This window comes from Pristis pectinata, chromosome 7 (genome assembly GCF_009764475.1).
Source record: "Pristis pectinata isolate sPriPec2 chromosome 7, sPriPec2.1.pri, whole genome shotgun sequence".
Classification (NCBI taxonomy): domain Eukaryota; kingdom Metazoa; phylum Chordata; class Chondrichthyes; order Rhinopristiformes; family Pristidae; genus Pristis; species Pristis pectinata.
In genome coordinates, this window is record NC_067411.1 from 19,729,513 (window position 1) to 19,754,503 (window position 24,991).

At 41.6% G+C, this 24,991-nt stretch overlaps 1 protein-coding gene across 6 annotated transcripts in view; it reads right to left on the reverse strand.

Moving 5' to 3' along the window:
* The window catches only part of acsl1a (acyl-CoA synthetase long chain family member 1a), a 134,017-nt gene that overhangs the window by 90,403 nt on the left and 18,623 nt on the right, over nucleotides 1-24,991 (reverse strand). For 2 of the 6 annotated variants that reach the window (XM_052019606.1, XM_052019607.1), the window contains exon 1: nucleotides 5,540-5,570. The exons of 3 other annotated variants lie outside the window; for them this stretch is intronic. In XM_052019606.1, the coding sequence (XP_051875566.1) occupies nucleotides 5,540-5,555 (16 nt within the window). In that variant the 5' untranslated portion in view covers nucleotides 5,556-5,570. Of the gene's footprint in view, nucleotides 1-5,539; nucleotides 5,571-6,482; nucleotides 6,669-24,991 lie in introns of those variants that run through there. One more of the 6 variants, XM_052019613.1, reaches the window with a different exon arrangement.

Consider the following 24,991-nt stretch of genomic DNA (forward strand, 5'->3'; position numbering starts at 1 on the left):
CATGTGGATGATGATTCATCCTGATGAGATATTGGCATGAACACTGAAGTCTATCCTTGGAATAGAATCCAATCTCATATTTTAGTCATAGCACAAAGGCTCATTATTGTGCGTTGTTAATTGAGGCCTGTCAAAAACAGATGGGAAAACTTGGCTAGATCACTGCAAAAATGATTGCTAAAGACCAAATGCAGAATCTGCTCCAGCCCAAGGAAAGTAACTTGATCCCAGAAAGTGTTACATTTCAGAGTTGTCTGGAAGTAAAGGTAACTGTACACGGGATTAATATTTAAAGTTGAAAGGCAGCCCACAAGGAGTACACCTGTACAGATGGGAGCAAACTCCTTTGAGTGATCACAGTCAGAGTCAGATTTAGAGAGAAGTATATGCAAGCTGAAATGGCAGTCAAGGGTTAAACCTGTGTAAATTCATTACAATACATAGGTCCAATTTGTGCATGATATTTTGTAGTGGTTTATATCAAATAATTTTCCAGTGGTTGTATGTAATACACTACATAATTTCTAATGTTTGTACTTATTTTCTTTATAGCACTTTCTTGGTCACAATAAAGAGTACTGGGCTGTGCTGCTCTGTGAGCTGTGACTCGTTTTATCCTACCTGGACGGGCTCAGGACAAATTCAGACAACAGGTGTATGAATCCACTGTGTTAGTTTGGTGGGAAATTGGCTACATTACTGCAGAGCTGTATGAACAGAGTCATAATCAGAATCAATTAGTTCAAGTGATACAACTTATTTACACATAAGATAGTGAACACACTATACCATCTACTTCAGTTCTTGCTTGAGTTAAGCAGAACATTTGGATTTGGAATCAACTTTCTCCAAGACTGTTCTGCCTCAGCATCACTCATGGTAAAAGTTTTTCATTTCTGTCTCCCTTCTTGCATTCCAATTCATAAAGACATGTCAAGACATCAAAAGATCACACAGCACAATTTTTGAGCAACTATTTTTGTAAGAATCCAATAAATAAATTTTCCTAATCATTTTTGGACAAATACTCAAAAAAATTTAAATGCGAATGATGGAAATATCTTTTTAAACCTTATTGATAAACTACAGTGTTATCTATGTGCAGCTTTATCTGTACTAAGGGTGACAGTTATACTAAGTAGTAAATGTGGCAATATTGATACATTGTTTGAATATATTCTTTCAAGTTGAAACCCACAGAAAAAATTTTCTTCCCAGCACAGTAAAATTTGGCCAATTTCACTTCATTAAATTGATTGCCACCTTAGGCCTGCCAAAAGGTACATTTTCTGACTTGGTTGCTCCCATACATGAATCCTCAAGATTTCCTTTTTAGATATAACTTATTTCACTTCCCAGTGTTTACAACCAGAGGGAGGACCCTGTGAGACACCACTGTTTATATGTTAATAAAATTAAACTCAATAATCAATCTTAAATTGGGTTCCTATGACTTTCCATCTTCATTTGTTGGGATTTATTTCCTGTGAATACCTCTTCCTTTCAAACGCTGTATTTGATTTAATACAAACACCTTTTCCCATCCCTACCTACCCAATTTATACCTATTTTCCCCATAAAAGGTAAAGTACAATAGGTTACAAAACAAAGAAATTTTGAAAATCCAGGAGATTGCATTGTTAATCAGTATGATGCATTACCTCATTGGAAAAGGATGCATGATTTATCATTCTTGGTCACAGAAGGTTCATAAAATACCCGAGGCCATTTCCTGGTATGTTTTGCATTTATAGAGAATAAACCTCTGGTTTCGAATGAAGTGTATTTTCACTTCAGTCTCATGATGATAGGATACTTCATTCCTGAAACAGTTTCTGTTCATAGCTATTACTAAAAAACATTAACACACACGATGATATCAACAGTGGAAATTCAATACATTTTACGCTTACGACATTGGATGCAAGCCATCGGGAATGTCAGGCATTTTTCTAGTCTCCTAACAGCAGCATTCAATATTTCCTAATTGAACAGTGAATGTTGCAAAGCAAAAAAAAACTTCTGTTCTGCCACAATCTCACACACCTCTAACGCACCAGAATGACATTTTTCTAGTTCCTCACACCCAGCAAATGCACAGCAAAATTGAGTCAATTTACTGGTAAATTGTTGAAATACAACCAAATAGTGCATAGTGTACATTTGTCCAAATTGATTCTTGTCATTTTATTAGTTATTGTACTTGGCCCAGGTGTTAAAGGGTTACTGCCCACCCCCTATCTCAGAAAAGCTGAGATAGAATGCAAAACTGGGCTGAGAAGTGGCAGATGGAGTTCAACCCAGATAAGTGTGAAATGGTTCATTTTGGTAGGTCAAATATGATGGCAGAATATAGTATTAATGATAAGACTCTTGGCAGTGTGGAGGATCAGAGGGATCTTAGGGTCCGAGTCCATAGGACACTCAAAGCGGCTGCGCAGGTTGACTCTGTGGTTAAGAAGGCATATGGTGTATTGTCCTTCATCAATCGTGGAATTGAATTTAGGAGCTGAGAGGTAATGTTGCAGCTACTGTATATAGGACCCTGGTCAGACCCTAATTGGAGTACTGTGCTCAGTTCTGGTCACCTCACTACAGGAAGGATGTGGAAGCCATAGAAAGGGTGCAGAAGAGATTTACAAGGATGTTGCCTGGATTGGGGAGCATGCCTTATGAAAACAGGTTGAGTGAACTTGGCCTTTTCTCCTTGGAGCGACAGAGGATGAGAGGTGACCTGATAGAGGTGTATAAGATGATAAGAGGCATTGATTGTGTGGATAGTCAGAGGCTTTTTCCCAGGGCTGAAATGGTTGCCACAAGAGGACACAGGTTTAAGGTGCTGGGGAGTAGGTACAGAGATGTCAGGGGTAAGCTTTTTACTCAAAGAGTGGTAAGTGTATGGAATGGGCTGCCGGCAATGGTGGTAGAGGCAGATATGATGGGGTCTTTTAAAAGACTTTTGCATAGGTACATGGAGCTGAGAAAAATAGAAGGCTATGGGTAAGCCTAGTCATTTCAAAGGTAGGGACTTTGTGGGCCGAAGGGCCTGTACTGTGCTGTAGGTTTTCTATGTTTCTAAGCTAAATAGAACATCTAGAAAGTCCCAGATCAAATCAGTCAGAAAAATTTGATTGAATTCTCCCCAGATAATGTTTCCTGGGCCAAAGCACATCATTCCACGCTGTCAAATGTTATTTGAAAGCTATGAAGGCACTTCCTTGTAGATTGCTAACCTGGTATCATGCTTCCCACCAGAACAGAAAGACATGGGATTCAGTCGCTAAAGAGCAAATTATTCAAATAAATCTTATTGGGTTCAGGTATTCAAATAATCCTGATCCCTCTCTGCAACTTCCTTCAAAATGAACAATCGACCTTGCTTTCAACCGATCCCGAAGTGAATTGCCTTCATCTAAACTTCTGTGGCAAGGACTTCCTGTTTTCTGACAGTGGTTGCAACCAGGGATCAACTCTGAAGAATCCTGTCTGTCCGGTAACAGTGATTTTAACAATACGGCTGAGCGACCAATCACGTTGAATAATTCCCAGACAGTAAAACATCAAAGGGCATCATTTTTAACTGATATTTTAATTATACCCAGTACAAAATGGAAGACTAAAACATCCAACAAAAATTAGGGAAGCAGAAATAGAACATTTTAAAAATAAAAAGTAATTTTAATTTGCATGTTATTTTTGTAATTTTTATGAGGGAATTCCAATCGACAAAGATATAATCAGTTATATGTATGCGGATTGCTAACTTGGTATCATTGCTAAAATTAAAAACATGCCTCGAGCATCTCATTTTCAGGGTAATTTGCAGTTAAACTAGAGGTAAACACACCTCCTTGACAACAGCCTGACACTGAATCTGGTGAGCCATGAACCACATGGACAGTATCCCCAGGATCATACATTTGCACCTCAGAACAGTCATTTGACTTTGCCCCGCTCATTAGCTCTTGAAATCCTCATTCATGGTTTGGTTACCTCAATACTTCTCTATTCCAATGCACAACAGACCAGTCTCCCTTACTCTGCTCTCTGTAACCTTAAGGACATCCAGGACTCTAATGCCCATGTCCTAATTCAAACTATCCAATTCAATAATGCCGCCATGTTTGTTAATGCACGCTGGCTTCCAGTTAAGCAACCTACTGATTTTAAAATTCTCATTTTCCAAACCTCGCCAAAGTTTCATCCTTTCCACCTTTAACTTTCTTCCATTCCACAACAATGCAATGTCTCAGTTCTGGGCTTCTTCAGATCCCCAAATTTAACGGGCAGCCATGCTTTCAACTGCAAAGGCTCTATACTCCAGAATCTCCTCCCTAAACCTCTCAGCCTTTCTTTAGGAACACACCCTAAAATAAATTTCACTGAACAAGCATTTGGTCTTCTGCCCAAATATCACATTGCCTAATGTCAAGTTATGTTTAACAATATCCTACGAAATGTCTTGGGACATTAAAGCTGTAATGCAACTATAAGCTAGTGCTGAAAATTTTCTTAATCCACTGATTACATCAGAATTACAGTGAAGGAATCACTGACAGCTGCTTTTGGACTTAGCTGCACGTGTGTAGTCCATATGTTGGACAGTTTCACAGCAAACACTGATTATTGCCCATCCTTAGAACCACAAAATCCTGACCAGGTGATTACTGCAGAAATTGATTCTTACCATAGGGCAAGAATTACATTGCTCTCTGCTTTCTTTAAATAGTATAATGGTACTCCCTACAATGTAACTACAAGTCTATCCCTACATCATGGAGCCAGAACATAATGCAAGATCAGCTATGACTTCAGTTTGGATCAATGAGTCATTGGAGTGCTGCAAGTGAAAGACTCCAGAGAATTAAGTACATAATGAAAGCCAGCACCCAGTGCAGACTGAAGAAATATTGCCACCTTTTAAATAACAATTAAGTGGCCCCATCTTATTCTGTCAGGTGAATGCAAAAAGATGCCATGATATTACATTGCTGAATACTTGGCAAATTAACTTAATTTCCTGGCCAGTATTTAAAAATTTCTCAAAGTATATAAACAAATTAGCCAACTTTAACCATACTCCTGTTCATCCTGCACCAGTTCTGCATGTTCCTGTTCAACAAATTCCTGTTCATGAGAGCTTGCTATGCACTAAATGGCCGCAAGGATTCCTACAATCCAAAGTTGAATCCCTTGGCTTTAAAGCACCTACGAATATTCTTGTTCCATAAAAGCCCCTCCTAAATACAAGTACGTTTCTAAATGTGTGCTCGTGCTTATCAAAAATCCACATGATTGAAATCCATAAGGAAAGATTAAAATGAATCTGGTACAGGTAAGTGTTATAGCATAGGAGATCCTAAGCAGCAAGGTAACGTGGTTAATGAGTTTTGTGAAGTTACACTGGTGTAGTTGCACTGTTTGTCTTGATGCTAAAAGATAATACAACAGGTTGTTCTACACAAAAGCTGGTGCTGTGTACAGGCCCTCATTTCCACCATTCAATAATATGACACAAACATCTGGAAAGAACCCTTACCATAAACTAACATCATGTGGCTTCTGCAACCAACTCAGACTTGCCCATTTAAAGTTTCTTTCATGATTACTCACAAAATTGAATACATAAATGAATGACATCACACAGCTTAAGCAGTCACAACACAATTGGATAGTTGGCTAATAAACTTCCGTGTTAAAACTATCTGACCTTGGATAGATGTAGTACACAGGAAACAGAGGATATATCCAAGTGTCATGGTATTGCAAGTCCATGCTTCCTATAGATGCATTAGGCAGTGCAGTTCTTTCATTGTAGCTGTGTACAACAATCCAAATACAATCTCTTAAGCAATCCATTGATTCAAGAAAAGATGATTTCTTAAGTTTAAAGAAGCACAAAGTATCATTCTATCCGGCATGCCTGATCTTCAAAAGAGCTATTAAATTAGTACAATTTCCCTGCCTACTTTCATAGCCCCACAAATGTTTACAAATACATATCCAAATTCCTGGATCCTGTTTCCACTCTCCTTTCAGACAGAACATTCTAGAATACAACAGCTCTGCTGAAAGCACATTCTCTTCTTGCTGTCACGAACCAGCAACAAAAAAAACACACTGAGCATGATTCAGTGTTAAAAACTATTTTATTAATCACTACTTATGATAATACGTAAAATAAAAGTAAAAATGTTAGTATGTTAGAATTCAAAAATGTTAAACCTTGAACGGTAACCCCAAAACTAAACTCTTTGTGTGTGTGTGACAAAGTCCCAAACTCCAAGTTCAGGAATGGTTCTTAAAGTTCAGTTCCGCAAGCCATAAGGTGAAACATGAGCAAGGGCTTCTTCAACAACCACCGTTGTCTGAAGATAAGACGTAGACGTAGAGAAACATAGAGAGAGTAAATACGAAATCCAAATGTTCCACGATGGAACCCAAATGACACTTCAGTGTTTACTCAGTAGTGACTTCCTCACCCCGAAAATCATCCGAATCGTGGTCGTCCACACACAAATACCCGTTTCCTTCTACAGGTCAGCAACAAAGTGAACTCCACCGGATTACTTCCAACTTCCATACATGGATTTCAGTGGTAGACACAGTTATTGTTTCTCATCCATTGATAGAGAAAACTAGCAGGCTGGTGTCTCTCTCCCTTCTTCTTCAACAACGTCATTACGTCATCTTCTATTGACGTAAGCACGCCACACACACACACACACACTCTATCTAAAAGGGACATTCACTGAGTCCGTAACATTGCTTATGATTCTTTTGTTAAGTACCTTAAATCCAAGCCTTCGATTGGCTGATTATAGTACAGCACAAAGGACCTTTGGCCCACACTATCAGTGCTGACCATGATGCCAAATTAAATCCATTCCCTGCCTGTTCATGGGTCTGTCTAAATGCCTCTTAAATGTCAGTATTGTATCTGGATCCACCATCTCTTCTGGCAGCACATTCCAGGCACCTACCACTCTGTTAAAAAAAATTCCTTTCTTTTTCAATATTTTTATTAATTCCAAATAAAAAATACAAAGTATATGAAACAAAGGAAAAAAAACAAAATGTTACAAAATAGATTGTATTGAATCACACTTGAAATCACAATACTTCATATTAATAAGCAAAAATGATAATTAATATTAATAAATTGGAATAATTTTATTATTAAAAAATCTAACCCCACTACCAAAACCAAAGCTGTTTGGTTGACAAAAGAAAGACCAAAAAAAAAACCCACCCTAAAGACATAATAGTATTGGCCAATATCTGTACTTTAAGCACCAAATCAGTGGTTTTGAAAGTAGTTCAAAAGGTCCCCATAATACTTGAAAGTTCAGAATAGATCCAGAAATAGAGCAACAGATCTTCTCTAAATTTAGATATGACATAACATCCCGTAACCATTGAGTATGAGTGGGGGGAGTAATGGAGGGGCTTCTTTAATTCATATGTTTTGGTCATGTCCGAGTCTGGAAAAATACTGGATAGAGGTATTTCAAACCTTTTCCATGCTTTTTAAAATAAATTTTAAGCCAAATCCTTTAACTGCATTATTTGGGATTGTTGGAGAAAAAGATGTAATTCGGAGACTTCTGATTTATACACATTGGCCTTTATTTCTCTTATAGCCAGGAGGGCTGCTTTGCTTAAATGGAAGGAAAAAAAATTCCTCAAATCTCCCCCTTCACACCTTAAACCTATGCCCTCTAGTATTTGACATTTCTACCCGAGGAAAAAGACACTACGTTTCTCATTATTTTATGTATCTCTCAGGTTGCCCCCTCAGCCTCTGACACTCCAGAGAAAACAATCCAAGTTTGTCCAACCTCTCCTTATAGTTAATACACTCCAAGCCAGGCAATATCCTAGTGAACCTCTTCTACACCCACTCCAAAGCTTCCACATCCTTCCTGTAATGCAGTGACCAGAAATGCACACACTACTCCAAATGTGGCCAAACCAAAGTTTTACACAGCTGCAACATGACTTGCCAATTTATATACTCAATGCCTCGACCAATGAAGGCAAGCACGCCGTATACCACTTTTACCTCCCCATCCACTTGTGTTGCCACCTTCAGTGAGCGATAGACAAGATTTCTCTGTACATCAGTGTTTCTAAGGATCCTGCCTTTTATGGTCTACTTTAGTCTTACACTTGACTTCCCAAAGTGTAACACCTCACATTCGTGCAGATTAAACTCCATCTGCCATTTCTCCACCCACATTTCCAACTGATCATCCTGCATCTTTTGACTACCATTCTCATTATCCACAACTCCACCAATTTTGTATCACCTGCAAATTTACTATTCAGCTCACCAATATTTTTTTGTCCAAATTGTATACATCACAAACAACAGAAGTCCCAGCACTGACCCCTGCAGAACACCACTGGCAACAGCTCTCCCGCCAAAATAACACTCCTCCACCACTAGCCTCTGTCTTCTATGGGCAAACCAATTTTGAATCTAATCTACCAAGTCAACATAAATACCATGTGCCTCAAGTTTCTGATTCTTCCAACACTGGGAACAGTTTTACTTTACTTTGAACATGTACAGATGCCCTATTCAAGATTAGAATAGTTATTCCCATCAAAAATAAGTTGCTGAAATATAAGGTTATAGTTCCACATCCATGAGCGTAACAGTGAAAACTCATATCAATACTGCATGAAAACATTCAGAGAAAACTCTTGTTTGCATGAACTAATATACACCCATAATCAAAAATACAAAGTAAATTGATTACTGGAAACTTGCCAAAAAAGTGCTGGGATAAAATATTACTTTCTAATACCATGATCCCTCAATGGGACTGATCAGAACAAATCATAGGTTTATAAATAGAGATGTTACACCAAGCAATAATATCAGGAACGCAAATTTATCTGAGCTGCAAGAAGTTCATTCTTACAATCTGAAGATGCAAGGGCATTGGGAATTGGATCCAAGTTCCTGGGCAGGCTATCTTGAGGGCATCAAGGCCTTGCAGATACCTGTCCAGGGAGCTAGAAGTCCAAAAACACAACAACACAAGAAAGGAAGGTCTGGAATTGGGGTGGATGCAGAATTTTGAGAGAACAGAAGAAATTGAGAACACCAAGATGAGATGTCTTAATTTGGGAAGGGTATCTTTTTTTTGAGCACTGAATCTGGCAGCCTTGGGAAAACCAGGATCTAGCAGTTAGGTGGAGGACGAAGGCAGCTGAGGAAAATGATCGAAAATTGCCTCATTTGAGCAAACAGACTGCTATCAACATTCATTCTTGTCTGCTTCAACATCTGAATGTCACCCACACACAACTGCTGTTCTCTTAATAGCCAGCTTCTGCCTTAAAATTCCTCCCTTTAAGTCAAATTTGAAAATTATGATCAAAAGTGTGGCATTTATATTTCCCCAAAACACACCAACAGTATAAAAACAGAACATATAATAAAAGTCACAAAAGCTCTTCGTTAAATTGCCAATGAAACAAGTTATTGAAAAAAATACCCCCAAATACTCTGAAGACAATCAGGTTTTTGAAAAGGACACAAGATATAGTATTTCATACCCATGCTAAAGATACTAAAAAGGCATTCAAATTGCAATTGTTCCCATCAATTTAGAGATTATATAGCAAAACACAGCATTATTTCCTAATATTAATCTCTGCAGCTGTGGGTAATGTATGTAGTATCTTCATTTAGATAGTCATTCCAAAATGCTTCAAAGGCAAGATCCAAAAAGGAATGGTTATACCAGCAAAGGAGCAGATAGCTCCTAGGGTTCGATGAAGAAATCCAAGTGTCTGGCTTAACCAATGAGTACTTCCAACAACAATGAGATGAAGGGTAGACGCACAGCAACTCCCAGTAATGGGGAAAAGGGCAGTTGAGGTTTTAGAACTGAGGTGGGTGGGTGGTGACAGAGATAGGGTCACTCAGCACTTCTTATTGAAGGCAGTCACAAAGCTTCAGCTTTTAAGCGCTCATGTGCCGAGCTTCACCATAGTTAAGGATGGGGATGTTCTTAGGGCCGATCCTCTTACTTACTGTTTAATTATGGACCACTATTGTACTCAACGTGATGTCACAGAGTCATAGAGTTACACAGCATTGAAAGAGGATCCTCAACCCAACCCATGCATAGGTGCCAACCTAAGCTCATCCCATTTGCCTGTGTTTGGCCCATATCCCTCCAAACCTTTCCTGTCCATGGACCTGTCCAAATGCCTTTTGAACAGTGTACCACTTCCTCTGGCAGCTCGTTCTACACACCCACCAACCTCTGTGTGAAAAACCTGCCCATCAGGTTCCCCTTAAATCTTTCCCTCTCACCTTAAATCTATGCCCTCTAGCTTTAGACTCGCCTACCCTGAGAAAAAGACAATGACCATTCACATTATTGATGTGCCTCATGATTTTATACACCTCTAAGGTCACCCATCAGCCTCCTATGTGCTGGGAATAAAAGTCCCAGCCTATCCAGACTCTCCTTGCAACTCAAGCCCTCCAGTCCCAGTAACATCCTTGTGAATCTTTTCTGCACACTTCCCAGCTTAATGACATCCTTCCATAGCTAGGTGACCAGAACTGTTCAGAATGCTCCAAGTGTGGTCACACCAATGTCTTGAACAGTTGTAACATGATGTCCCAACTCTTGTATTCAATGACCTAACTAATGAAGGCAAGCATGTCAAACACCTTTTTCACCACCCACCTACGTTGCCACTTTCAGGGAACTATTTACTTGTACCCAGAGTGCTCTCTGTTCTACAACACTCTCCAAGTCCTGCCATTTACTGTGCAAGACCTACCCTGGTTTAACTTCCCAAAATGCAACTCTTTGCACTTGCCCAGGTTAAATTTCATTTGGCATTGGTATATTGTTGTCGCTTGTACCAAGGTACAGTGAAAAACCTGTCTTACACACCGTTCATACAGATCAATTCAGGTAGTACAAGGTAAAAACAATAACAGAATACACAGTAAAGTGTCACAGCTACAGGGAAGTGCAGTGCAGGTAGACAATAAGGTGCAAGGTCATAACAAGGTAGATTATGAGGTCAAGAGTCCATCTCATCATATAAGGGGACCGTTCAATAGTCTTATAACAGCGGGATAGCTGTCCTTTAGTCTGGTGGTATGTGCCCTCAGGCTCCTGTATCTTCTGCCTGATGAGAGAGGGGAGAAGAATGTCCCAGGTGGGTGGGGTCTTTGATTATGCTGGCTGTTTTACCAAGGCAGCAAGAAGTATAGACAAGAGTCCATGAAGGGGAGGCCGGTTTCCATGATATGTTGGGCTGTATCCACAACTCTCTGCAGTTTCTTGCGGTCCCGGGCAGAGCAGTTGCCACACCAAGCCGTGATGCATCCAGATAGGATGCTTTCTATGGCGCATCGATAAAAGTTGGTGAGTATCACAAGGGATATGCCAAATTTGTTTAGCCTCCTGAGGAAGTAGAGGCACTGGTGAGCTTCCTTGGCCGTGGCATCTAAGTGGTTGGACCAGGACAGGCTACTAGCAACGTTCACTCCTAGGAACTTGAAGCTCTCAACCGTATTGACCTCAACACCATTGATGTAGACAGGTGAATGTGCACTGCCCCTCTTCCTGAAGTCAATGACCAGCTCTTTTGTTTTGCTGACATTGAGGGAAAGGTTAGTGACATAATGTCAGGACAAGCTCTCTATCTCCTTCCTGTACCCCGACTCATGGGTATTTGAGATACGGCCCACTACAGGGAATTCATCTGCAAACTTGTAGATGGAGTTAGAGCAAAATCTGGCCATGCACTCATGAGTAAATAGTGAGTAGAGGGCTGAGTATGCAGCCTTGTGGAGCACCAGTGTTGAGAATAATTATGCTGAAGGTATTGCTGCCTATCCTCACTCATCGCGGTCTGTTGGTCAGGAAGTCAAGGATCCAGTTGCAGAGGCAGGTGTTGAGTCCCAGGTCTCGGAGTTTGGTGACGAGTTTGCATGGAATTATAGTATTGAAGGAGAAGCTGTAGTCAATAAACAATAGTCTAATGTAGGTGTCTTTACTGTCCAGATGCTCCAGAGATGAGTGTAGGGCCAGGGAGATGGCATCCATTGTAGAAATGTGTCAGATCCATTTATTTTCAAATCCACAGGTTCTTTCCAGGAGTCCAGGAATCAGTCGAAAACAACTTGATGCTTCACAAAGTTTTACTGGAAAGTTTAAAACAAAGAAACAGTTGCAGAGCACATGGCACTGGCTTTGATGAGCTGAGACAAAGGGAACAAAAGGCCAGGGGGAGGAGAGCAAGAGAGAGATTAACAAAAAGCGACCCCTTTTATACCTGAGATAAGAGGTACTCTTTAGCTAACAATAGTCCAATCAGGAAACCTATTAGATACCTGTGGCCAAACCAACCAATGAAAAACCCACATATTCACCTGATGGACGAACCAATAAGCTAGTAAGCGGCCATTCCTTGTGCAGCCACTTGAGGTGTATTAAACACTATACATGTTAAAAAAAACTAATTAAAACAGTCGAATCCAATAACTGTTTCGGCAGTAGGCAAATTGCAGTGGGTCTAGGCTTTCCAGGAGGCTGGAGTTAATGCGTGCCATGACTAGCTTCTCGAAGCACTTCATGATGGTGGATGTCAGAGCCACCAGGTGGTAGTCATTAAGGCACGTTACCTCATTTTTCTTAGGTACTGGGATGATAGTGGTCTTCTTAAAACAGGTGGAAACCTCAGAGTGAAGCAGGGAGAGGTTAAATATGTCTGCAAATACCCCTGCCAGCTGATCAGCACAATATCTGAGGACATGGCCAGGGAAACCATCCAGGCCAGATGCTTTCTGTGGGTTCACTCTCCGGAAGACTGATTTGATGTCCTCAATGGTGACCACGCGTTCAGGTGTATTGGAGGCTGTCAGGGTTGGTGGTGACAAAGCAAGCCCCTTCTGTTCAAAGCGTGCATAGAATGCATTAAGCACATCAGGAAGGGATGCTGCCCAACTTAGTTTTGTAGCCGGTTATAGCATGCAAGCCCTGCCACAACTGATGGCTGGTCTGGGACTCTATTTTGGACTAGTATTGTCTCTTGGCATCTCTGATAGCTTTATGGAGGTCATATCTCAATTTCTTGTAAAGGAATTTGCCATTCCTGGGTCACTTTCTCAGTCAATCTAGATCCTGTTGTGATATTGGATAAATCTTCTTCACTGTCCACTATACCACCACTTTGGTGTCATCCACAAACTTACTAACGATGCCAACTATACTCTTATCCAAATCGTTAATATAGATGACAAACAACAGTAGACCCAGCACTGATCCCTGCAGCACACCACTGGTCAGAGGCCTTCAGTCTAAACAACAACCCTCCACTACCAACCCGACTCCTTCCACCACCAAGCCGAGCATTGATCGAACCCACTGGTTGAGGGAATCACTTATCTCTTTATTGCTATGTTGCAGTTTGGCACCCATTTGCAGGTATGCCTGGTAACTTTCTTCCCATTACTGAACTGTTATTCAGAAGCTTTCAGTCACCCATTCACATGGAGCTGAGAGGTTTTAGGAATTGTAGTTATTGCACATGCAATCATGTTCCTGGAAGGCTTAGATATTGTATTCTATCATGCCATTTTTCTCAGTGCAATGAGATCCAATGCAGATCATTAAGCAGCAGTCTTGACTTTTTCTTCCCCACCCCCCCCCCCAATCAGATTGACTCTGCGCCAGCCATTGTATCCAATAAATTCCATCACACATGCTGACATTTTAACAGCTGATTACAAGGGTGATGACATCACTTCACTTTTTAACCATACTTTACATCCCACTTGGCAGATGTCAATCTGCCACCCCAAGTTGTTATCACTCCCTGAAATATCAATGTTTGTGTTGCTTACTCCATAACATTGCTACTTGAAGTGTCACTGACAACATCTGCAGGCTGATGCTCAAATTTGAAGGAGCACATCTCAACCTCAAGACTTCACTGGAAGCTTTTAACTTTGGTAGGGATAAGGGGAGTTGGCGAGCAGATACATGGTTTGGTTACACTGTGAGCAGAGAAGCAGCAGTCCACCAGCTTCTGCTTTGCACCTCTACTAAAACGGTCACCTCTAGCACTATCTTCCATCACCATCTGCTCTGCTATCTGCAGAGACTGCTATGCTCTGACACAGATCCTGCTCAAGCTATGGGCCCTCATCCTCCATTTGCACCCACTGGCTAGTACTCTGCACTGTTGGTAGCAAAACTCTGCAGTTAACTATGATAATGCACTCTATCCTTGCAGTAATGAGTTCACTTTTCCCCTAATGCTAGCAGAGAGCAGATGGACAAGCATGAGTTATCATTTGTTTACAAAGCTGGATTCCCAAAAGTACAGGGCCTCAACAAGCCGCTCTTATAATTAACCCAGAGCTCTTCATGAACAGACAGAGCTTCAACTTCTTAAATGCCTAGTCAATATAGGTAGCAGTCATCCACAAGAAGAACTTCATGATAGTCAATGCCACTTTTCATGACTCTTCTACTCAATATTAGTCTAACCTGCCACCTTTTGTTTTTGAAAGGTAGAATCATCTGCTTTACTGAATGGTGCAATATAGTGCAGGTAAAATTTGTTAAAGCATTGCTCATGGAATTGAGAAAGGACAGGGAAAGAGCCAAGTGATCTGGGGAGATGCCTGATGGTGTTGTTGAACAATCTGAAATGCATGTACACTAGATTTCTCTGGTCAGCAAGTGTAATTTTTGATAGTTTAAAGTTGCACTAAGGTGAATAACTACCCACACACCTACTCTGAGCTTTCATCAATACACAGTTCTGTGCAAGGTGCTCAAGAAATGCCCTTCAACATTTTTTTTTAAAGAAAAAAGGACACAGAAGCACGCTGAGGCAACCAATCTTTCCAATGTAACCAAGTTTATTATTTACACTGCAGGAATTTAAATGAAAGGAAGCTTATAAAAAGAAAAATACACACTCCCATTACTTGCTGCTCAAAGTCTTATGATTCTCAAGCTATGAAATGGTGCTTTCATTGTGGCCTGTGGAAAGCCAATCTATTTCCATGTACTCAATATCACATGGCCATGTCAATGCCCACAAGTAACTCTTTCCCTGCAAGGTCTGGCTTCAGGCTTCTTTGTCCCAACAGGACTGGGCTCATTGCAATACAAATTGGGGAATAAATGCTACAACATTTGCAAAACAGAATTACCAAGTGAAATGCTAACACCTTGAGGGAGGTTAATATGTTCCTACTCAACTATTTCATTATCCTCAGGGAACCAGGTAAACATGGTGCGCATCTGAGGGTGCTGTTACAGCTGCCAAATCCATATGCACATGAAGGCATCCCTCAGACATTGTTGTTTTCAGCTCATGACTTCCATCTCTCTGTTCCTGCATAGTAAGAGTCTGCACATGTAGATTGACAAGCTGCTCAGAGGTACTCTCCAGAAAGCTACAACAGATGCAGCTTGAGCACCCCACCCCCCTCCCCACTGAGTTGTGTTTATTGGTTGAACCAACTCTGCCAATGCAGGCATCAGGTAGTAGGGAAATCCAATGGCCACATAATGATTGGCTGGCCACAGTGGAAGGTTGAGAGTTTTGTTTAACCTCCATCATTGAGCTCATGCTCTCCAGACTCCAATGTGACTAGATGCAGGTGTGGCCACCAACACCTGTGTGATCCCTACATGTTACAGCACAATGGGCAGTCAGCCCTTAGCATGGCATTCCAACATTCTCTGATGTACTTCCCCTTCAGGGCATAGAAATGTTGTGCCATCATGCTTTATCGCAAGACCTCAGGATACTTACCTTTCCCATTTTGGCACGACTGCAGGCCACTGAGGCCAGATAGCTCACCCTATGAAAATAACCCAGTAGTCTAGATTCTAGCTACTCATCCCTTGATATGCTTGTATCTGAGCCCGTGCTGTGTGGAGTGAGATGCAGTGTACATAGCGTAGCAAGGGTTTCCACGAACTTGGGAGGAGCAAGGCTGCTTAGGTCCAGAATCTTTACCCAACACCTCAGTTGGGTGCTCCACCTGCACCTCTGCAATCTCCTTTTCTTCCTCCTGCGAGGGAGCCTTCTCTCTCCTACATCCTCCCATGCTTGTTCTTTCTGCAATTTTGAGAGAAGCACATTAGTGTTTGAGAAGGTTGTTACATAAAAAACAATGAGCAAACATATGGTCAGTTGAAGAAAGGCCAATAATATGAATAAAGAATGACAATGTGATACAGAAACACAATCCTGTAGGAAGTCTCTCAGCAATTCCCGAAGCTGGTTTGAAAAGGCAGCCTTGATAACTTTTGGCCTGCACAAAAATGTTATTGTGTTAATGTTTGCTTGTCTGGACAGTTATTGTTTGTACAAGAAAGATGTATCTTCGTGCTGTTGCACATGTATTTACGGCTATGTGAGTACATCATATAGTATGAATGGTTGGACTTGTGTGAATCTATAGACTTTACATTGTGCTACATTTTCGGTATTGTCTGTGTAGAGGCTGAAAGTTTAAAGTAATAACAATTTTCTGAAGAGTTGCACACAAGGTCTCACCTTAACATAGCAGGTCATTTTGGAACTTTTTGCAGCACTGATACATGGTTCCAGGAACTGGAGAGCATGCTGAAAGGTGTCTTGCCACCAAATCCCAGTGCCTTCCGGAAAAAGCTGTGGCAGGCTGCGTGCCTCCATTACTTATACAATGCAGACCCTTCAATTGCTTCCATCAGGAATTCCACCACTCTAGAACATGCTTCCTTGGTATCAGTATCTGTTGCATTGCACTGGCAAGCACACATACTTGCTATAGTTAAAAAAAAGTGTTAATGTTGAAGTGGCCTCTTTAAGGAGCTGCAACCCACACTTGTTGACAGCTCAAGTTAACTATTGGAATGGCTGTGCTGCTGCCTGGTGCTACTTGCCATACAAGGCAGCATTTGGTAGTTCGAAGACAACACTGAATTTTAAATGCCAGGAACTGAACATCACAATAGATACAGTACTTCCACAACTGTCGGAAGTAGAACACATTGTGCGGTTTTAATACTGATACCCAATATTTAGGCCAGAGTCTCACTCGAGGTTAACTCTTCAAAGTTACAGGCTGCAACTCAGACCTGTTGATTTCTAAAGCTGAAACAAAAGATGTAGGGGTCGAAATTCATGGTTTGTCACTCCTGCTAAGGACACACATACAACAGCAGCTGCGTGTTGTACTCTACTTCAGAAAAATCAAAATCTCAAGGAGAGTGTTTGTTCAGAGAAACCACAACCTTTGGCAGACCCTCCGGATCCAGCGCAGACTTTCTTCCACGCCAGTGTCCATGCTCCTGGAATTAAGGTAACATTTCTGTTGCTGCTGTAGTTTGGGGGCCAGGGTGACGAAGATGATGAACTGGATTATGTGCTCAGACCAAGAGACATTGGCATCTATCAAGGTTAGGTGATGCAGACATCCTTGTCAATTCCAGCTTGGGCAATCATATCATCCAATGGATACCACAGGCAGGATTGGGGATGTTGTCAGAACATCTTGAGCTGCCTATGACAAGACCATGCTCCAAGCATTGTGCCAGGAGAATGATTCCACTCAACTTGACATCCCCCTACTTCCTCCTTGTCAATCCAGTCTTTCCACAGAATTGCATCTCTTCCAACCCTGGCACAGAGGTCACCAAAGAGGATCAATTTGTTTCTCACATCAAGGTCTGGAGTGAGTGAGCAGGATTACACCTGACCCACCCAACACTGCCAGTTGTAGCCATCACCCCAGCCTGGCCCGCAACTGAGAGAAGTCCAGGAGAGTCTGGGCTAGGTCATAGACTGAGCAACTGCAGCTGAACAGTGGCAGGAAGCTGGGGTGGTTGAGAGAATCTGGGAACAAAAAGAAACGATAAGGATGTGCTGAGGGACATGTGGTCACTGCATTAAAAAAAAATCTGTTTGTGCCCTCTCAAATCATTTTTTTGTTAGTAACAATGCATAAATCATCATTTCCATAAATGCTAATCAGACATTAGAATATACAACCAAATCCAGTGCACTTCAGTCACACTGATTCAATTCTTTAATGCAGTGGCTTGCAGATGAAAGTAACTACAGTACTTTTCACAAATCCATCTACACAATAGTGCACATGCATGATACTTTCCCCCCACCCCTCCCCCACAGCTTCCAGTTGCATTTCTCAATTTCCAATTTTTTTTCCTGCAAAGATACATCAACATACTTCAGCTTCGGTTCACATGTAGCAAAACTCTTGCCAGAGTCAGAATGAGGTAGATTCATGCCGCATGTAATCCGCGTCAGCACATTAGAACAGAACGAGAGGAATTTTACTCTTGGATGAAGTCAGCCAAGTGCCTTCCAGGTTATCAGATGCAAAAATAGACACATATTCCAGGAAGAGTAGCAGAGTTATCCTGGTGCCTTGACATGCATTCACCTTTCAACTGATATCATTGAAAGAAATAAGGAATAGGCAATTCAGCCTCCTGTGCTTGCTCTGCCTGTCAATAATGGCTGATATTTTATTTCAGCTCCACTATCCTGCACTGTCAATATTGCTTCATTCCTTTAAGATCCATGAATCCATCAATATCTACCTTGAATATATTCAGCCACTAACCCTTCCCAACCTCTTAGTAGAGAATTCCAAAAGATTCATTGCCCTCTGAGTGCAGAAATTTCTCCCCATCTCAGCACCTTATTTGGGACTGGAACCCTTTATTCGAGATACTGCAGCCAGAGGAAATACGATCACTACATCTACCCTGTCAAGCTATTATATGTTTCAATGAGATCACCTCTCAGCTGATACTCTGGAGTTTCAAACTCAATGTTGAGTTTATTGTCATATACACAAGTACACATGCAATGAAAAACTTACTTGCAGCAGCATCACAGGCATATAGCATCAGATAAGCAGCATTCACAAGAAAAACAAACAAGTTGTACACGATTTTTAAACAAGAAAGAACACAATTGGAACAAAAAAAGGTCCATTTTAGTGCAAAGTGATCATAGTGTTGCTGTAGTGATAGGGCTGTGCAGGTCGGTTCAAGAACCAAATGGTTGAAGGGAATTAGCAGATCTTGAACCTGGTGGTGAGCTACTTCAGGCTTCTGTACCTCCTGCCTGATGGTAGCTGTGAGAAGATGGTACGGCCTGGATGGTGGGGATTTTTGATGTTAGATGTTGCCTACTTGAGGAAGCACCTCATGTAATCCTACTGATGGTGGGGAGGTATGTGCTTGTGATGTATCTGAGTTTAGAAGTACAAGTCTGCTTATTATCTCCTTACATGTCAATCACCCCATCCCCACTTCAGGAAACAAGGCAGCAAATCTTTCTTGCGTTCCCTCTACTACTGCTAATTCCTAGAAAAAGCCAACCAACACAGCATCCCAGATGTGGTCTCATCAGGAACACGAGATGTTTTTAAAATCTTGAACCCACTCATAATAAAACGCCAATGCAGGTCCTCTCCCAATTACTACAGGGTTCCATTCCCAAGAACAGTTCATAACCCAAACAGTTCAAGTCAGAAATGAACAGTTCAGCCAGCCTCACCGTCTCCGTTAGTGAGCCTGCTCAGCACTTCCAGCTCTGGAAAGATGGCACGCAGAAATGTCCCATTCGCAGCTAACAGAAGATGCCTGCTTCCCTGCAGTAGCCAGCAAATCTATCCCACTAGTCCCCCTCCCCAATGCTGCTTTAATGCAGATTCCATTTCTAAAATTCATAAATTAAGTTCGCAGCCATTTGATAATTGTTTTCTTCACGCAGCTCCTCTTGAAAGTGTATATTCATGGCCAGGCCAGATTACAGCCAGTTTTGTTATAACAGTGCAAGTGAAGTCAGACTATTTCTACTACATATGTAGTATAGAACAGGAGTGCATGGGGGTAAAACATGCTTATTGATTTACCCAGAATTAATGCTGCAGAATTTATTTTCACTGATAGTGCATTCAGTAGAATGGGTGTTAATATTTAAGATTAGATTAAATAAGGGATCAAAGAAAGGGTGAAAACAGGCTTTGCAAATAGGATAGGGAAATGTGATTGGGACTGTTTGCTCACTGTGGGGTGAGAACACCAACATAGACTGCTGGGTTCTATTGACATACTCTTGACCAGTTATTATTTAGCTGCAACCATAAATAGGTATACAAGCTTTAAGGAAATATTAGAAATAAACCTTCCTTGCCGGTGTTAATTTACAAGTGTGCACTTCTGGTTGCCCATTACAGCAAGAACGTGGAGGCTTTGGAGAGGGTGCAGAAGAGGTTTACCAGGATGCTGCCTGAATTAGAGTAAGAGCGAAAAGGGGAGGTTGGACAAACTTGGGTTGTTTTCTCTGGAGCATCAGAGACCGAAGGGAGACCTGATAGAAGTATATAGGTTATGAGAAGCATAGATACGGTAGACAGTCAGAATCTTTCCCATAGTAGAAACGTCAAGTACTAGAGGACATAAATTTAAAGGTGAGAGGGAGAAAGTTTAAAGATGTGTAAGGCAAGCTTTTTTAAAAAAAAATATACACAGACAGTGGTAGGTTACTGGAATGAGCTGCCAGGGGTAGTGGTTGAAGAAGACAAATAATAGGCTGTCAGACACACTAATATGAAGACAATGGATGGATATGGATCATGCACAGGAGAAGAGTTTATTTAATTCTGCATCATGTTCAGCACATACATTGTAGGCCAAAGGGCCTGCTCCTGCACTGTATTGTTCGAAGTTCTGTATTATGTTATGTGACCAATAAATCAATACCATCTGCACTGTGCAACGTTAAGAACAGGAGGCAACAAAATACTGTCCAAGCTAAGCTCTAACACCACAGCACACAGAGGACTGAACTTAACTCTTTTCTGGTCTGTTGCCTTGTTAATAATTAAATGACAAAATTATAACCAATCTGAGGCTGTGAATGAACATTTAGTTGTTGTACCACCCCACAAATTAAGGATTACAGTAAACATAACTATTTTACAACTGCTGCATGCAAAACAAAAAGTCATTTGCTTACATTTTTAAAACATTCCTGGATGGCATCCTCAATCCACCCTCCATAAAATTTTATGTCATTCAAATTTTTTTGCTGCTTCCCATCTCCCAACTCATGCCATCCAGTTCAGACATAACCATTGTCTTCATTGACCTGTATGAAGCAACACCTTGATTTAAAATTCTCAGCATTGTTTAAAAAAACCCTCTCAACCTTGGCCTTCATCATCTCTAAACTCTGCCAATCCTTCACTCTTGCAAGATATTTACACTCCAATTCAGGACTCTTGAGCTCCATAGATTTAAACAAAAACAAAATCACAGCTATTGGGAGCAAACGAAAATTTGAAATAAAATTGCAGACGTTGCAAATCTGAAATAAAAACAGAAAATACTGGAAACACTCAGTAGGTCAGGCAGCAATTAAGAAAAAAGAAACGGTTAACATTTCAAGTCTGAGACCCCTCATTAGAACTGAGAGAGAACACAAGCGAGTCTAAGTAGCAGAGAAGATGGGGCAATAGTTTGAATAAAAGGGAAATACTGTTATAGGGCAAATCAAGGGGCTGTCATTTGCAATTTCTGCAAGGGGAGAGTCCATGGTCCCGCTTTTCTATCCCATTAACTTATAGGTTTAACAGATCATCCTTTACCATTTCCACCAGCTCCAACAAGATTCTATCACCAGACACACATTCCCCTCTCCTTTCAGCATTTTGAAGGGATCACTCCCTTCACGACTCCCTGGTCTACTCTTCTGTGCAAACTACTACTCTGTCATATGACACTTTCAGATGCAAGCGCAGGAGATGTGATACTCATCCTTTTGACACTTCACTCCCTACTATTCAGGGACCCAAAATGGCCTTCCCAGACACTGCTTCCAATGTAGTGTACTGCATTCAGGGTTCACAATGTGGCCTCCTCCCAAGTCTCCACTTGCCTGCCACTTTGACCCTCCATCCTACTTATACTCTGACCTCAGAGTATGGCCACTTACACCATCACAATGAGGACCAACACAGGCTCGAGGAAGAACACTTCATCTTTCATCTGAGCACATTACAGCCAGCAGAAGTCGACACCAAATTCTCCAACTTCAGATAACTTGCTCTTTCTTTCTGTTCATATCAGGACTGGCCATTCTTGCCTGGCATTCTCCTCTTCATAATTCTTTTGTACATTCTGGCCTCCTAGGATTACACAGTCAACCAGACTATACAACATTAGCAACACATTACATTGGAGAAAACAGCTTAACTGCCCTGCAAAATGGCTACATTATTTCACCTTGTCAGAGAGAGTCCCTATGTTTCACCCATTTGCCACACCTTCTCTGCTACTTAGACTAACTTGCTTCCTCTCTTTCGATGGAGGATAGAACATAGAAAAACTACAGCACAATTCAGGCCCTTCGGCCCACAAAGCTGTGCCAAACGTGTCCTTACCCTAGAAATTACTAGGCTTACCCATAGCCCTCTATTTTACTCAACTCCATGTACCTATCTAAGTCTCTTGAAAGACCCTATCGCATCCGCCTCCACCACCGTTGCCGGCAGCCCATTCCACGCACTCACCACTCTGAGTAAAAAACTTACCCCTGACATTTCCTCTATATCTACTCCCCAGCACCTTAAACCTATGTCCTCTAGTGGCCACCAATTCAGCCCTGGGGAAAAGCCTCTGACTATCTACCCTATCAATACCTCTCATCATCTTATACACCTCTATCAAGTCACCTCTCATCCTCCGTCTCTCCAAGGAGAAAAGGCCCAGTTCCCTCAACCTGCTTTCATAAGGCATGCTCTGCATTCCAGGCAGCATCCTTGTAAATCTCCTCTGCACCCTCTCTATGGCTTCCACATCTTTCCTGTAGTGAGGCGACCAGAACTGAGCACAATACTCCAAGTGGGGTCTGACCAGGGACCTATATAGCTGCAACAATACCTCTCGGCTCCTAAATTCAATTCTCTGATTGATGAAGGACAATACACCATATGCTTTCTTAACCACAGAGTCAACCTGCGCAGCCGCTTTGAGCATCCTATGGACTCAGACCCCAAGATCCCTCTGATCCTCCACACTACCAAAAGTCCTACCATTAAGACTATATTCCGCAAACATATTTGACCTACCAAAATGTACCACTTCACACTTATCTGGGTTGAACTGCATCTGCCACTTCTCAGCCCAACTCTGCATCCTATCTATGTCCCTCTGTAACCTCTGACAGCCCTCCAAACTATCCACAACACCCTCAACCTTCGTGTCATCCGCAAACTTACCAACCCACCCCTCCACTTCCTCATCCAGGTCATTTATAAAAATCACAAAGAGTAAGGGTCCCAGTACAGACCCGAGGTACACCACTGGTCACCAACTTCCACTCAGAATATGACCCTTCAACAACCACTTTTTGCCTTCTGTGGGCCAGCCAATTCTGGATCCACACTGCAATGTCCCCTTGGATCCCATGTCTCCTCACCTTCTCCATAAGCCTCGCATAGGCTACCTTATCAAACGCCTTGCTGAAATCCATATACACTACATCTACTGCTCTCCCTTCATCAATGTGCTTAGTCACATCCTCAAAAAATTCAATCAGGCTCGTAAGACAGGACCTGCCCTTGACAAAAGCCAAGCTGATTATTCCTAATCATATTATACCTCTCCAAACGTTCACAAATCCTGCCTCTCAGGATCTTCTCCATCAGCTTACCAACCACTGAGGTAAGACTCACTGGTCTATAATTCCCTAGGCTATCCCTACTCCCCTTTTTGAATAAGTGAACAACTTTCACAACCCTCTAATCTTCCAGAACCTCTCCCATCTCCATCAACGACGGAAAGATCATCGTCAGAGGCTCCGCAATCTACTACCTCACCTCCCACAGCAACCTGGGGTACATCTCATCCGGTCCCGGCGACTTATCTAACTTTATGCTTTCCAAAAGTTTCAGCACCACCTCTTTTCTAATATCTACATGCTCAAGCTTTCCAGGCCGCTGCAAGTCCCCACTACAATCCCCCAGATCTTTTTCCGTGGTGAATACTGACGTAAAGTATTCATTAAGTACCTCTGTTATTTCTTCCGCATCCATACACACTTTCCCACTGCTGCACTTGATAGGCCCTATCCTTTGGCATCTCATCCTCTTACTCTTCACATACTTGTAGAACGCCTTGGGGTTTTCCTTAATCCTGCCTGCCAAGGCCTTCTCATGTCCCCTTCGGGCTCTCCTAATCTCTTTAAGTTCCTTCCTTTTAGCCTTGTACTCCTCCAGATCTCTAACATTACCCAGCTCTCTACCTTTTGCATGCTTTTCTTTTCCTTTTGACTAGATTTATTATAGCCTTCATACACCACAGTTCCTGTATCCTATTATGACTCCCCTGTCTCATCGGAACATGTCTATGCAGAGCTCCACACAAATACCCCCTGAATATTTGCCACATATCTTCTGTACTTTTCCCAGAAAACATCTGTTCCCAATTTAATCTTCCAATTTCCTGCCTGAGAGCCTCATAATTCCCTTTACTCCAAGTAAACACCTTTCTAGTCTGTCTGTTCCTATCCCTCTCCAGTGCTAACGTAAAGGAGATAGAATTATGATCACTATGACCAAAATGTTCACCCACAGAGATCTGACACCTGACCAGGTTCATTTCCCAATATCAAATCAAGCGCAGCCTCTCTTCTTGTAGGTCTATCTACATACTGGGTCAAGAACCCTTCCTGAACACACCTAACAAACTCCACCCCATCTCAGACCCAAAACATTAACTGCTTCCATTTCCACAGATGCTGCCTGACCTGCAGAGCTTATCCAGTATTTTCCCTTTTTATTTCAGCCATTGCTTTAACCCAACATGGCTTGAAGCTCTGGAATTCCCACCCTAAGATTCTCCACCTCCAGAACATCTCCAAACATCATCTACTCTAATACCTCCTT